The sequence below is a fragment of the Coccinella septempunctata genome, chromosome 2 (genome assembly GCF_907165205.1).
Source record: "Coccinella septempunctata chromosome 2, icCocSept1.1, whole genome shotgun sequence".
Lineage (NCBI taxonomy): Eukaryota > Metazoa > Arthropoda > Insecta > Coleoptera > Coccinellidae > Coccinella > Coccinella septempunctata.
The window spans coordinates 52,745,384-52,762,064 of NC_058190.1; the positions used below are offsets into that span (position 1 = coordinate 52,745,384).

General features: G+C 38.2%; 1 protein-coding gene across 1 annotated transcript; it reads left to right on the forward strand.

Annotated features, from left to right (window-relative positions):
• Window positions 1-58: 58 nt before the first annotated feature.
• On the forward strand, window positions 59-14,332 carry LOC123308352 (F-box only protein 11). The gene is made up of 9 exons (XM_044890966.1): window positions 59-198; window positions 1,156-1,506; window positions 1,943-2,093; window positions 2,220-2,430; window positions 3,885-4,053; window positions 4,112-4,336; window positions 5,667-5,911; window positions 6,053-7,308; window positions 11,695-14,332. Exons 1-9 carry the CDS (start codon window positions 102-104, stop codon window positions 11,822-11,824), a joined length of 2,835 nt encoding a protein of 944 aa, XP_044746901.1. The 5' UTR covers window positions 59-101; the 3' UTR covers window positions 11,825-14,332.
• Window positions 14,333-16,681: the final 2,349 nt, after the last annotated feature.

Below are 16,681 nucleotides of genomic sequence, written 5' to 3' on the forward strand. Positions count from 1 at the left end.
CTTTCCTAGGGAACACTGGAACGGTGGTGAAAATGGCTGCCGAAGTTAGTTTTGTGTCCTTTGTTTAGTACCTTTTTTGAGGTGTTTTAGTGGTAGTGAAAATGCCGAGCGCTTCTTTTACGGCCTCCAGGTCGTATGTGAGAAGATCGAGAAGAAAAGGAGCAAACAGAATCCCCACACCTTCTAGAACCACTTCTGGTAAGATCGCCATATAGTGTGAAAATTAACCGTGAGATCATGGTGGTTTGCAAAAAATAGGTTGATTCCGAATATTGTAGATTAATTAGCTCATTCCTCCCAGTCAGGGTCAGACCCAAATCTAAGTATTGATTCGAAATTTTATTTTTTGTTTTTGTTTTGTAAGTCATGTCTGAAAGGTTTTAAATGTCATTACATTCCTGTACAAAATAAAAATAACAGTGAAACCCACATAGCGGTCTCAGATAAACATAACTAATAGACTATCATATTCTATGTAGAATGTATTTGTAAATAATTAATGAGCAGAGGAGTTCAAAAGCCAACAGTCATTGGAAATCGACTGCTAATGGGAATACTGATTAATTTGTTTTTACTTAGTTATGTATGCTTAATTTTTGAGTGAGTCCTTTCGATTATATATATGATTGATCAATACTGAAGAAGTGTAATTAATCGATTTTTCAACAGAATGGAATGGACTTTTTTTCCAATTGCGAAAGAGTTTGTTTTTCGGCTTGACACCAATTTTATATATGCAGATTTTTATTCATTGGGTTTTCCACAGTTGTTGCAGGAGAAAATTGTTTACTGTATTTGTGGTTTGACTGATTTCACGATAAGAATAAAGATATTTCATCATTCTGCTGTTTTAATGGATAAACCATAATTAGAATGCTTTTTTAGAAACGGAATGTTTATAATATTGGACTACATATTGATTAATGAGCCATATTTTGAAATGTCCCAGGATTAATAATTTTCAGTTGCAATGTTTTGACAGCTGTCATTGTCAAACGCATTCGGTATTTTGGTTAGTATTCTGAAGTGCAGAGAGTAACCTGTAAAATTTTGAGTTTTTATTTTATTTTTCTAATTTCAAATTCAATCCTATCAATTTTTAAATGTAGTGTTATTTCCATCTATACGAAATTTTGAACAATTTTCTGTTGACAGAACCATGTGAGCCCGTCTGCCACCTTATGCAAAACATTCCAGCCCCCACAGCCGCAGCGCCCGCTGGGGGCTCTTCGGGTGGACCATCTTCCTCCTCGTCTTCAATAAACGCCGGCCCGAGCGGCGGAGTGGGCGCCATAGCCGCCACACACCATTCCCCGTACGACTTACGTCGCAAATCGCCCTCTCACCATGACGCCCTGCCGGGCGTCTCCGGTCCCAGCACTAGCGCCGCCACCGCTGGCTCGCCCACCTCTCCGGCCACGCCCACAGCGCCCGCCCAGGGCTACTCCTCGGTGATGCTGCCCGCCAGAAAGCGCCCAAGAAGAACATGTTCGACATCGTGCGAGGGTAGGTGTCGGTTTGGTGAGCCAAACTGAGGTTATGTTCGGGGTATCTGTCATTTTTTTACTTTGACATCTGTCATTTATTTACTCTGACATCTGTCAGGTGTCTAAGTTACCTGTTATGCAGACTGGTCTTGTTGAGGAGGTTGGGTAGCGATTTTCTTGTGATTAGACGATGACAGAGTAACCTTTCATTATCAGCAATGTAGTTTGTCAGATTTTGATGATTTTACAGAAATTTTAAATGTTTCCAAAAGTACTAGGAATATTAGGCATACTTTGTTGCTGAAAATGAGTATCTTCATTGTGAGAGATTCTCTATATTTGGTTTGCTTTTTCAAATTAGCTAGAAACAATTTTACTTAGGGGGAAATCATGAAATATGTTCTTTTCTTCGTGAATGTTTGTATTGTTTCTTTAATGATTTGTGTAACTTGCAGTTTTTACGAATTCAGCTGCTCACTACCTACAGTACGAACTTCCTGATGAAGTCTTGCTAACCATCTTCAACTATCTACTTGAACAGGATTTGTGTAGGGTCAGCCAGGTCTGCAAGCGTTTTCAGGCCATCGCAAACGATACAGAAATATGGTGAGACTTCAATTCTCACTAGTTTTGAAACATTTGTTCAGCAATTCATTGCAGAGTCACTTCATCTTCAATTTTGAGAGAGAGGTTTATGAACGTGTACAAATAATTCATTGTTGTCTGTTGTAGGAAACGGCTATATCAGAGCGTTTACGAGTACGATCTTCCTCTGTTCAATCCTGCGCCTTGCCGTTTCGAGTTTGTCAGCCCCGAGGAATCGGAACTGGCAAATCCTTGGAAGGAATCCTTCAGGCAGTTATATCGAGGCATACATGTCCGACCTGGATATCATGAAATGACCTTCAAAGGGAGGAATATCGTTTATTTCAATACAGTCCAGGTTAGTTGAATAATATTGATTAATTTGGTGGTAGATTTATATCTACGTTTTCAAGAAGAAGAAAACACCTCTACTTTTATAGGCTGATTTGCCTTAAAAAAAATAATAAAGAAATGAATTTCATAAATAGGTCAAAAACCTACTCTTTGCTCTATGCGTCGAATCTGTACTGCACACCCCTGTCTGGGATCGGTGCTAACCTCACTTGTGCCAAATTGACGTTTAACCTGTTTTTGTACTAAACGTCAGGCTCCGAGTTTATTCTGTGATCGTGGATTTGTTTCCATTCACAGATCACAGAAACTAGTTTCTGTCAAACTAGGTTTGCTGAATTGTTCTCATTATTTTTAAGTAACTTGAACGATTTTATGAAATGGCTCATTTTGATACCGACTGATACAAAAATACTGATAACCAAGTGTAAAAAAATAGAATTTAAGTTCAAAACTTCACCAATTAAATTCGTACAAATTAATCGCAAAATTTTTCACAATAATCATCAAAATCTTCTTCTTGTTCGAACCCTCCCAATAATCGTGGTAAAAATGGGTCGAAATAGGGTAACCATAATAGCACTTTGCCGACAAAAGCATTTTCAATAAACAGTCTCAATTTTCTACACTGTCTTCACCCCTAATTTTTTCAAGTGACCTAACTACTACTAACTTATCAGATAAACTCGGATGCACTGAACCATTCATTGTCCAGCCATATGTTTATGCTTTGTGTCGTTTTTGCGATGCTGGATTCACCTTCCACAGTCCCGTACTTGAAATTTGATGGAATTTTATCGAAATGGGGAATTCTCCTCAATTTGGGTTATCACTGCATATGCAAGTTTAAACTGAATAATTATGAGTTTCATTCATGATTTTTTCAAATGCACCGCGGAAACTATTCAAAATCATTCTTCAAATATGAGGTTTTGAAATTCGAATCGCTTCGTTTCAAGTTTACGATTTGGCAACACCGCCTACTAGAAAATAAAAAGAACAATCATAAAATAACAGCTGTTGATTTACAGCCATCATAAGGCGCGTACACACTGGCGAGCCTCAACAACAACCGGCCATAAAAATCCCATAAAATTTTACGACCTTCCTCGTTCGTCGCAGACTTCATAGACACCCATCTTTGTCTATCTCATCAAGATGGTGTATTTGTTGTCCTTTATTATCAACGCATATTTCTGTCGATGTTGCCAACTTGTGCAATAGAAACGAAACGCTTTAAATTTTATATACCCATTTTTAAGTACTTACAATAATTTTTTTGGGAAACGGTTGAAATGGTTATTTCAAAATATGACGTTTCAAAGATAATTCTTACAAAATTAATCATTTTCGTCAGAAGGAGTATTCCCTATTCTAGGGGTTGTAGCTCAGCCATCTTGATACTTCGATGTCTTCTACATTCTACCCCTTGGAAGTATTTTGTATTTGATTCGTTTGCAGGGCGCTCTGGAATACGCCGACGAGAGAAGCGGCAGCAGCAGTTCGTCTGGGTCCGTTTCCGGTTCGAGCAACAACTCCGAGACGAACAATCAGGGAGCCCTGATATTCCTACACACGGGAACCTACAACGGGGAGTTCCTCGTCATCGATTCCGACATCGCCCTGATAGGTATGGGGATGCACCGCCATCGTTTCGAATCGTTCGAATTTCCTTTCTTACTTTTCAGGAGCGGCACCTGGCAACGTTGCCGAATCGGTGATATTGGAGAGGGAATCCGAGTCGACGGTGATGTTCGTCGAAGGGGCTAAGAACGCGTACGCGGGCCACTTAACCCTCAAATTTTCGCCGGACGTCACGTCCACCATACCCCATCACAAGCATTACTGTCTGGAGGTCGGCGAAAATTGCAGTCCCACCATTGATCATTGTATCATCAGGAGTACGTCTGTGGGTGAGTAATGACCTGATTTTTTCGGAATTCTGTGTCAAAGTGATGTAAAATTCAGTTGATTAGGTATACTCCATTCACTTTTATTTTAGCACTCGGTTGGTCATGGAAATTTGACACATTTCACTCTGTATAGTACGAAAATGTGGGGTTATGAAGCTTGTCGAAACATTTTTGGGTTTTAAATCAACGCTATGTTGCCCGTTCTACGTGAAAGTTTCTGTTATTACGTATTTTATCACAATGTCGAATCTCTTCGGAAAATATGTGACGAACATAATTGAAGTTTATACAAACTGATTGAAGGCATACCAAATCCAGTTATTTTCATGGAAAGTACTAGAGATCAGTATAATATCATAATATGCACTAGCTTGAGGAGGGTTAATGTTCGTTATCTTCTTTGGCTAAAGTTTGAAAACTGTCAGTTGTAGATCTCAAAAATATTAAACCGAAGATGAAATGCATATGTTGCAGTGGTTGGGAATGGGTATCTCCCGAAGGAATCAACAGATAATTACAAGAATGTTAAAGTCTTAAACAAAAATCATCTTGCATCGATACAAGGATGAAGGACGATAAAAGGAATTAAAGGAAGTTTCGAGTCAAGATGAACTTCACCTGAATTTCACATGAATAAACAATTAACAGGACAACTGTCGCGTATTTGTGGCTGTTCATCTCAATTCATTGATATAATAATAATAATTAGGTATTTATTGGTACCTTAAGACATTTACAATGTATAGGACAAGCCAAATGAAAAATAGAAAAATCAATTTTCGGGAACTTATTCTACGATGACATTCATCGAAAATCCTGTAGTAAACTTTTCGCAATTATTCACTCAAACATAAAATTCTCAAATGCCACCACTTTTTTGGGTCTCCCAATAGAAGGAAATTCTTTGTCATCCTCTTCTTTCACAATCTTTCTGATTGTGGAAATATTCAGCTGAAATATAAGTCGTTCAGATTCAGATGAAACATTTTATAAATTCACTTAGATTGAATATGTTCGCTACCGTCTGACGTATTGTGGATTTTAGAATATCAGTGTATAACTATTTGAATGAGCGGACCTGAATTCTAAATAGCACTTCCTGAAACCCTGTCTCTTTTTTCAATCACTTTCGGCATTTTCGTAATAAAAATTGATATTAGTTGTGGCAACGGCGCGTTATGACATTAACGACATTTCATGAGTGCCAACCTTACTCCGTTCTAGCTACAAAAACTTGAAAAAATCATTTCATGGCCAACAGACCGTTAAAATAAATGTGAATGAAGTATAGTTTCGACTTGAATTTAGAAAATAAATAAATTTTTTTCAGTTGGAGCTGCCGTTTGTGTCAGTGGCGCCGGCGCGAACCCAACGATAAGACATTGTGATATAAGTGACTGTGAAAACGTCGGCCTATACGTGACGGACTATGCTCAAGGGACGTACGAGGATAACGAGATCAGTCGGAACGCCCTGGCCGGGATATGGGTGAAGAATTTCGCCAATCCCATAATGCGCAGGAACCACATACACCACGGCAGGGACGTTGGGATATTCACGTTCGATAACGGACTGGTAAGAGACGATAAAAAAAAAAGAAAAATCACTTTTTCGCCGATAAAAGAGCACGATCGCTTTCTAGCCTAAAAATTACGATTTATGAGGGATTTCTCTAGTATTCAGGTCGATTTGAGGTGGTTTTTAATCATTTTCCAGGGTTACTTCGAAGGCAACGACATCCACAACAACAGGATCGCCGGTTTCGAGGTGAAGGCGGGCGCCAACCCGACCGTCGTGCACTGCGAGATCCACCACGGACAGACGGGCGGCATATACGTGCACGAGAACGGCCTCGGCCAGTTCATCGACAACAAGATCCACTCGAACAACTTCGCCGGCGTGTGGATAACCTCGAACAGCAACCCGACGATCAGACGTAACGAGATATACAACGGTCACCAGGGGGGCGTGTACATATTCGGCGAGGGGCGCGGCCTGATCGAGCACAACAACATCTACGGCAACGCGCTCGCCGGCATCCAGATCAGGACTAACAGTGATCCGATCGTGCGTCACAACAAGATCCATCACGGACAACACGGCGGCATCTACGTCCACGAGAAGGGACAGGGTCTGATCGAGGAGAACGAGGTGTACGCGAACACGCTGGCCGGCGTGTGGATAACCACGGGCAGCACGCCGGTCCTGCGTCGCAACCGCATACACTCCGGCAAGCAGGTGGGCGTGTACTTTTACGACAACGGACACGGCAAACTCGAGGACAACGACATATTCAACCATCTGTACTCGGGCGTGCAGATACGCACCGGTAGTAACCCGGTGATACGCGGCAACAAGATCTGGGGCGGTCAGAACGGTGGCGTGTTGGTCTACAACGGCGGGCTGGGCCTGTTGGAACAGAACGAGATATTCGACAACGCGATGGCGGGCGTGTGGATCAAGACCGACTCGAATCCGACGCTGAAACGCAACAAGATATTCGACGGCAGGGACGGCGGTATATGCATCTTCAACGGCGGCAAGGGCATACTCGAGGAGAACGACATATTTCGCAACGCCCAGGCGGGCGTGCTGATATCGACGCAGAGCCATCCGATACTGCGTCGCAACCGCATATTCGACGGTCTGGCCGCCGGCGTCGAGATAACGAACAACGCCACCGCCACGCTGGAGTTCAACCAGATATTCAACAATCGCTTCGGCGGTCTGTGTCTGGCGAGCGGCGTGCAGCCGATCGTGCGCGGCAACAAGATATTCAACAATCAGGACGCGGTGGAGAAGGCGGTGGCGAACGGCCAGTGCCTGTACAAGATATCCAGTTATACGTCGTTTCCGATGCACGATTTCTACAGGTGTCAGACGTGCAACACGACCGATCGTAACGCCATCTGCGTCAACTGCATCAAGACCTGTCACGCCGGTCACGACGTCGAGTTTATAAGACACGATAGGTGAGTATCTGTTATAATTCTACTAGAACAAACTAGCGCAATTGTAAAACGCTGGCTAAGATAGAGATAGATTAAAGTCATTCGGGGTAACTGAGCGCAGTGGGTAAGTGTGCGCAGTGCGTATATCTCGACTATGCAATGTATGAAAGAGGGGTTCATTTGGGTGAAGCAAGGGCGCAGAATCGCCATATTAGTTTTTCATAGGAGTGCGCCGTGCCATGTTTCTTTAACTTTTTATTTGCAATCAATCAAATTCACTAGTTTTCTTGTTAATTTTTAGCATCTCTGCAAATTCTGCCAGGTCCGAGTTCCGAGTCCTTCAATGTTAAACAATATTTTATTCGATCATGGGCATATTAATCTAAATATATAATGAAAAATTTTAGGTTCTCTCAGCTGCTCAACTCTATAAGAACGTCAATTAAAATTTTGGCTTACTGGGGAAAGTGTGCGCGGGTAAGTGTGCGCATAGATTCATTATATGGGCATTGGTTCAGTGAGGAATAAATTATGACATTGTTGATTTTCTTGGTTAAGACTCGATCAATATTGTCCTATTTGTTCAGAAAGATATGAAGAGCCACCAACAGGGGAATGTATCAAGTGTTGTGTTCACCAGGAATTGTGGCACGAACAATAATGCAGTGCTTATAAAAAGGCGCTTCTCTATTGACAATAAACAGCATTCCTTTAATATTGTAACATTTGGATGACATTATTTTGTAATTTGTTTTGATTATGTGGTTCACTGAGCACTGCGTTCACTTACCCCGTGAGGGTGCGCACACTTACCCGCAATACGGGGCATGTGAACGCACTCCGACTTTCTCTATTAAATTCTTTCTTGCGGAAAGAAAACGTTTTTGTTTGTTTGCTTTTTGATATTTTCTTATAGATTAGAAAATTCTCTATCTTATGAATATGTTTTAATTCTCCTAGCTTCAACATTTGAAACAGGGTATGGCTTGAAAGGCAAAAGTGCGCACAGTTGCCCCGAATGACTCTAATTCAAGAGAGAAAATGGGTGGAAAATCAACAAAACCCACTACGAAAAATTAAAGCGAAGAGAAATAATAATCAGTCATCAACATCAACAAAATAATAAGCCTAACGATGAAGAGAACTAAGAACAAATTACAATGGTGGAGTTCCCTACATGTTGGCCAACCTAGAAAAAGGTCTAAAAGGTCTACCAACGGGGAATGATTGCTTCCTAAAGAAACCTACTTCATTCTTTCCGCAATGATCAAATATATTTATGAAATTCTACCGAGCTTTCTAAAGTTTACTGTTAAAGAAAAAAAAAAGATTTTCATAACCTCGATTGATGATTGATTGAAATTTATGTTGGTGTTACTACTTCTTTTGACAATTGACATGTTTCGTTGGCAAATGTCAAGAAGGAAAAAGTAATCTGTTAGGTTATGTGCAAAGTTTTGGTTATATCATATATATATAGACATAATAATATTATTAAGTTTATGGTTCAAGCAAAGATTATGCACATAACCAAAACTTTGCACATACATAACCATAAATGGCGTAAATGGTCACAGATTACTCTTTTACTTCTTTCTTCTTTATCCGTATAAATGACATTTGCCAATGAAATATGTCAATTGTCACAAGAAGTAGTGATACCAACATAAATTTCAACCAATCAGCAATCGAGGTTATGAAAATCTTTTTTTTTTCTTTAACAGTAAACTCTAGAAAGCTCGGTAGAAATTCATAAATATAGTTGATCATTGCGGAAAGAATGAAGTAGGTTTCGTTAGGAAGCAATCATTCCCCGTTGGTAGACCTTTTTCTAGGTTGGCCAACATGTAGGGAACTCCTCCTTTACCGAAAGATTCGCGCAACCTTCTGTAAAACTCTACAATGGGGAATTCTGCTCAATTTGGGTTATCACAGCATATTCAAGTTCAAACTGAATAATTAGGAGTTTCATTCATGATTTTTTCAAATGCACCTCGGAAACTATTCAAAATCATTCTTCAAATATGAGGTTTTAATATTTAAATCGCTTCGTTTCTAGTTAACGATTTGGCAACAGCTCCTACTAGAAAATAAAAAGAACAATGGTTTGTTTATAAAATAACAGCTGTTGATTCGCAGCCATTATAAGGCGCGTACTCACTGGCGAGCCTCAACAGCAACCGGCAATAAGAATCTCATAAAATTTTACGACCTTCCTCGTTCATCGCAGACTTCATAGAACGCCATCTTTGTCTATCTCATCAAGATAGTGTATTTGTTGTCCTTTATTATCAACGCATATTTCAGTCGATGTTGCCAACTTGTGCAATAGAAACGAAACGCTTTAAATTTTAAATACCCATTTTAGTGTATTTACAATAATTTTTTCGGGAAACGGTTGAAATGGTCATTTCAAAATGTGACGTCTCAAAGATATATCATAAAAAATACATCATTTTGGTAGAAATCGAAATTATCGACATAACCTCGAATTAGCCGTCGCGTTTCCTGCCTAAATTCGTAATTCTTCAACCTGTCATTGATTCAAAAATGTTAAAATTAGTTATCGTATTTTATCCTCGGAAAATAGATATGTATATTCCATCTCACATGGAGGAGTACACAGTATTCCTCAAAGTGCCAAACTGAAGACGAAAATTCCGTAGAATTGTCCTTCCAACAAATTCGAGCTAGTCGTGAACGGGCTTAGGAAATCTCAGAGAAGTTTAAACGCCTAAACACAACTGTAGACCGCTTTTGGTATCATTGTCCCTCATCAGTATAGTGTAGTGTTTAAATATTTCAACTTCAAAAGGAAGATGGGGTCTTCCCATCGGTGCGGCAAAGATTGAACCAAATCTCACCTAATCTGCAGACTCTCATTCATGGCTCCCAGAAAGTACTATCTGCAGTCAACGAATGTACAACAATAAATTCGTCAAGCGACTGCAGGAGAGTCAAAAGGGTTCGCACGCCAGACCATATTGGGTCGGGAAATAATGTAGAATTTTAATTATTGTTTTCAAAAATTTGCTGCCTAATTCCGTAGCAAGTTTGATTGTCCCTCAGAAAAAATAAATGATAAATGATGTATGTTATAGCTAGAAAACACTATTTCATAATGTGCTGAAAGAATCTTCAAAACACCTAACCACCTTACTCCCAAAATTTATGGTACACTTTTTTAAGAGCGTTAAAATTTTCATATCGTCTAGCGACTGCAAGAGATTCCAGAGGGTTTGCACGCCAGACCACTTTCGATCAAGAAATAATGTGGAATTTCAATTATCGTTTTCAAAATCTGCAACCTAATTCCATAGCAGGTTAATTAGTGGTTATGTAGCGAGTTTATTTCTCTCTCAGAAAAAATTAATGATAACCCATGTAAAGTAAAGCTAACAAAACAAAATTTAATGGTGAAATCATCTCCAAAACGCCTAACCTCCAAAATTTAGGGCACACTTTTTTGAGCGTGTTAAAATTTTCGTATCGTCAAGTGACTGTAGGCCGTAGGGGGTTCGCACGCCAGCCTACATTCGGTCAGGAAATGATGTGGAATTTTCATTATCGTTTTCAAAAATCTGCACCCTAATTCCATAGCAGGTTAACTAGTGGTTATATAGCAAGTTAATTCTCTCTCAGAAAAAATTAATGGTAACCCATGTAAAGTAAAGCTATGAAAACAAAATTTAATGGTGTGTTGAAGTAATCTCCAAAACGCCCAACCTCCAAAAATTAGGGCACACTTTTCTGAGCGTGTTAAAATTTTCATATCGTCAAGTGACTTTAGGCCGTAGGGGGTTCGCACGCCAGACTACATTCGGTCAGGAAATAATGTGGAATTTTAATTATCGTTTTCAAAATCTGCAACCTAATTCCATAGCAGGTTAACAAGTGGTTATATAGCAAGTTAATTCTCTTTCAGAAAAAATTAATGGTAACCCATGTAAAGTAAAGCTATGAAAACAAAATTTAATGGTGTGTTGAAGTAATCTCCAAAACGCCTAACCTCCAAAATTTAGGGCACACTTTTTTGAGCGTGTTAAAATTTTCATATCGTCAAGTGACTGGAGGCCGTAGGGGGTTCGCACGCCAGACTACATTCGATCAGGAAATAATGTGGAATTTTAATTATCGTTTTCAAAATCTGCAACCTAATTCCATAGCAGGTTAACTAGAGGTTATGTAGCAAGTTTATCTCAACAAATTGAAAGTAATATCAGTTCCCGAAAGCTGACAGTTGTTAATTTGATAGAAATATTAATTAATAATATTAAATAAATAGATATTAATAACTTGATTTGATTTTATTTTCGTATTAGACACAAATTTGATTGCCATTCGAAATAAGAAAGCAGTAGACTCTAGGTTTAGAATTTTACGATGTATTGACCGAGTCTTTTCCAGGTTCTTCTGCGACTGTGGAGCCGGCACGTTGACCAATCAATGTCAACTGCAAGGGGAGCCAACCCAAGACACGGACACATTATACGATTCCGCGGCGCCCATGGAGTCCCACACGCTTATGGTGAACTAATGTGATATATGCCCCTAATCTACTAAAATTTCGGCCCGAATCCACTTAGAGTTAAATAGTGTTTGAAGGTGAAACTTGAAGAAAAAAAAACAAAGACTGTTTATTGTTTGGCGCACCGATCAGAGAGTGATATATTATAGGGATTTAGGAAAGTCTGAGAAGACCCCGGTCGATACGGAGTTGGTATTTGTCGCGGTTTCTGTAGTCCTAGTGTCGTATATCGGGAAATTCGCTATTCAAGATCGAGGAGGGAAATTCTCGACAGTTGGAACTGGATGGAAAAGTTGAATAGGGAATGTCCCTCTTAGTAAATAATTGTTTTGCGTGATCTGGGACACCTGTGTGCATGATTTTTTTCACTTTAGTATTAGACAATCATAATCTGGCTTCCATTTCTGTTTAAGTTCTTTCTGCATGCGTAAGAGGTTAATGATGAAGCTCTCTGGGAGCTTTGAGGAAAAAAAAAATGGTTGTTTTCAGTCTCTGGTTGTTGATTACACCAAAGGGAAATTTTGAACCGTACTGGAAATTCACGAAGTAGTTCCTTATTTTATTATGATTTATGACGATGCAGCTCTGATTGATGATAGTAATTCATATGGACCTCCACTTTTTATTTTGAAAAAAGCAGTTTTCGAAATTGCTTATTTTCGAACTGAAAATACCAAGAAGTTGGATGAAGAAACTTCGGTTTCTTATTGATTTTGGATCTGATTTAGTGGATACGTTGAATTTTTGGGTTAGAATTATAAAAAAATCAAAAGGCAGGTTTGAAAGTTACCTTACAGCTTTCCACAATTTTTCAACGAAAACTGAGAAACAAATGCCTTGAAGGTGATTTTTCCCAATTTACTTCTTGATATTTTCGTTTTAAAGTGTGGACGCCAGTTGGATTACGCCTATAAATTATATATATTTTATATACTAAATTTCCTAATTCAGAAACATTCGCTTCAGTCGAATTGACTATTTTTATTTAAATCTGCGAATAGGCCTTTTATTTTCGAAACTGGAGGATATTTATTCGATATTTGGTGGACAAATCAATCATCCTTATTACCATTCTGTGTACAGTAACAATGTTGTTAATCATTTCCAATATTTTCTGTTTATGTTTAAGTTTATTAATTATAGGGTAATTATTTGTTATTATAAATGATATTTTATTTATTCAATTGATGCTTTATGATTGATAAGGTGTTGAAGGCGGTTTTAGTTGATATTTTGTAATTTTTTCATTTAACTATAAATATCTTAAATTCCCAGTGAACTAACACGGAAGTTGAAAAAATCTTGCCTAGTTTTGAAACTTACTTTATTTATTTTGTTATTTTTTTATTTTTGGTTTCACTTATTAGATTGAAGCTCTATGGTTTTCAAAGTGCCTCATAATTTTTAATTTTTGTATGAACTTTTTTTTTTGAGTGCGTGAGTGAGTGCGTGTTACTGGCATTGTTAAATGAAAAAATTATACGAGAATGTAATAATTTCATTGTATTAGAGAATATAGCTTTAATGTATATACAAAGATACAGCGTTGCGATGTTTAAACTTGAGTGTAATGTTTGGGAAATTTCGACTACCGTGGTATTTTGGAAGAACGGTGAATGTATAAATTATATATCAGTATTTATCATCAACTAGAATCATGTAAGTTATTGTGAGTGTAATTGTATATAAAAAAAATTACGTTATCTGTTGCTTTAGAAGTAATCTTGATATAACGATTTCACTTCGTGGCAATTTTCCGTAATATACTCATAATTCGAAATAGGCTTCTCCGTTTTGGGATGATTCAAGTATTTGCTAGAGAGAAAAATAAATTTTTTATTTCTTTTAATTTTGTCTTTCTTTATTTTCAAGAATTTTTTATTACATCTTTGAAAACATTAGATAGTTCTTGGAGAAAAGTTGGCGAATTGAAGATTAGAAATTTTCCTAGATGAGTGGGGTAATGTATAGCTGTTTTCATCCCTTGAAGAAGAAAAAATTCCTGTTATCGATGGATGCCTTCATTGTTTAATAAATAACATATTGTATAGAGACACGATGATTCGAAGTGCAGTTTTGAAATAGCCTGGTGCCATAATACAACATAATATATACCTACTACACTCTTTATCGAAGCTAGCTAAAGTAACTTTAGTATATGATAAGATGTAGTATAATTCTTTTTATACCGATTTTCCTCTGTTGACTGATGTATAGTTGTTTTAGAGAACGATTGGTTCATCCAGTTTGTAATTGATGATTTGAGGTTATGTCCTACGCGTGCTATGCCTAGAGCAGGCATAGCCGATTATCGACCTGTGGGAAGTCCGATGTTTTCAACTTTGAGTTTTGAATCTCGGAATTCCGGTGGGTTCTGATCAGAGTGTATTTCTTTGTTGGATTATATCAGGTTGTCCCTTCATGCATTGTCCGTGAAGAAGCATGTTGTGCAACACGAAATTATCATATTTCACTTTGTAATATTTATTCTACTTGTAAATAAATGATGTAAAATTACTTGTTTGTTTATCGCTATTTAGCGCTCCCGATAATATCCTGCCAATTCAAGGTCAAGGCAACTTACAAAATTGGAGTGAAAATTTGAGTTGCGTGATCTCATATTCGTAAAACAATAGGAAGTCATGTTATAATTGACATTACGCGTGCGCGTTAGTCTTCAACTATTCAAAATCATTCTTCAAATATGAGGTTTTAAAATTTAAATCGCTCCGTTTCTAGTTTACGATTTGGCAACAGCGCCTCCTAGAAAATAAAAGAACAATGGCTTATTTATAAAATGACAGCTGTTGATTTACAGCCATCAGAAGGCGCGTACTCACTGCCGAGCCTCAACAGCAACCGGCCATAAAAATCCCATAAAATTTTACGAGCTTCCTCGTTCGTCGCAGACTTCATAGACAGCCATTTTTGTCTATCTCATCAAGAAAGTGTATTTGTTGTCCTTTATTATCAACGCATATTTCAGTCGATGTTGCCAACTTGTGCAATAGAAACTAAACGCTTTAAATTTTTCATTTTTAAGTACTTAAAATAATTTTTTTTGGGAAACGGTTGAAATGGTTGTTTCAAAATGTGACGTTTCAAAGATATTTCATAAACAATACACCATTTTCTTCAGAAGGAGTATTTCCTATTGAGAAACAAAGACATGAAAGAGAAATGATCGTTAGGCCAATACCTATCTCTTTTCTGTTGACACAGACGTGAGTGTGGACCAATCAAAATTCTAGAAAAAGACAACTATGTGGCCTGATGTTCAGTTTCTCCCTGTCACTTTTTCTGACCGTATTTCATGCACAGATGGAAAGAAATGCTCGGTCCATTTCTCTATGTTCAATAATGAGCATTCTAGGTGGAGAGTTCATGATGCAAAATCGGGATTTACTCAAGCGTCGTGGAGACCTAGTGGATTTTGAAGATAAGATGGTTCATACTTGAGGATGTCAGATTAAGATACTGTATATGCCCCACAGAACACACCGATTGACTTACTTTATGATACGCCCTACGTGCCTCTGATGATAAATTCATAATAATCTGACAGTTTGCGTGGTGGGGCTGGTCGTACAGAAAAGTTGAAAATAGCTTGTCAGATTTTTAGAGGGTATGTTGGACCTAAAGGAAGCCTTTTTTCAAGAGACAGACAATTCGGATGTCACGCAAGATAATAACAGCGGTCCATTGAAATTGTAGAAAAAAATCGTTACTTGTATTTACTCGAGGGTGTCAGATTTTCATTCAGATGGTTAATTACGGTGTTGCAGACGTTTCGAACCATTAATCTGACAATAATCAGCAAGAGTTTTCTCAATCTGACAGTTTGAAGATGATAAAAAGCCCTTTTTTTCGAATATTTCCCTCCCTGTACCGCTAATCGTTTTTTTATTCATTATGAAAGTTGTAGATAATAATATTCCAGACAACTTTTGTTTGAAGCAATTTTACATACTCTCAACCGTTTTCGAGCTAGAGGGTGATGTGGGTGAGGCGAGCTTAGCCATGCATGCAAAAGGACAAGGTCAATGTAGAATCCCAGTCTAACGTACATTCATTGCCATGAATCTCGAAAACGTTCGAAAGTAGAAAAAATTGCTTCTTACAAAAGTCTAGACAATGTTATGTTCTATAACTTTAATAATGAATGAGAAGACGATTTGAAGCCCAGGAGATGAGATAATTCGAAAAAACTGATTTTTGTGACCTTCATGGCCAATTTTTATTGTTTCGGATTGTTCGAACTGTCATCTTTTCTGTTATTCTTGAATCATTAGTTTCGAAATAAGAAAAAAGTCACCGCGCGCGAGAATGACCACGTGACGTTTTGTTTTTGGAAGTTTTGCACCCTCCCACACATTTTCGAAATGGATCTTTCACTGTACTGGAGTCAAATTAATATCGAGTTACCTCCGTATCTTATATCGGCCCAGTTAAAAAGTGAGTTCAACTCGAAGACACTTTCTCTCCGCAGTTCATCAAGAGTATCTTATCCATTATTATCGCTCTGAGATTTTTCATCAATAAATCTTCCTCGGTGAGTACCGTCACCTAAATTTCGAACTTCTGTTTCTCCTTAACATGTTATTTCCTCTAGTGGGAAGAATATAATGACAAGTCTTCCGCCAATATCCAATCCTATGTGGAGGCACGCGTGTCAATTCTTCAGCTTGAAGCGGTTCTAGGACAACAAGTCTTATGCTGAATAGCAGAATAGCGTTTGTGTAAATCCCTGCGTCAGTTTAGTGAAGTTTGTTCTACAAGGTGGACTACCAGGTAGATTCAAATCTTTAAATTCCAATGAGAACAATTTGCACCTATATGCTTAATTTACGAAATTTTTCAATGAAC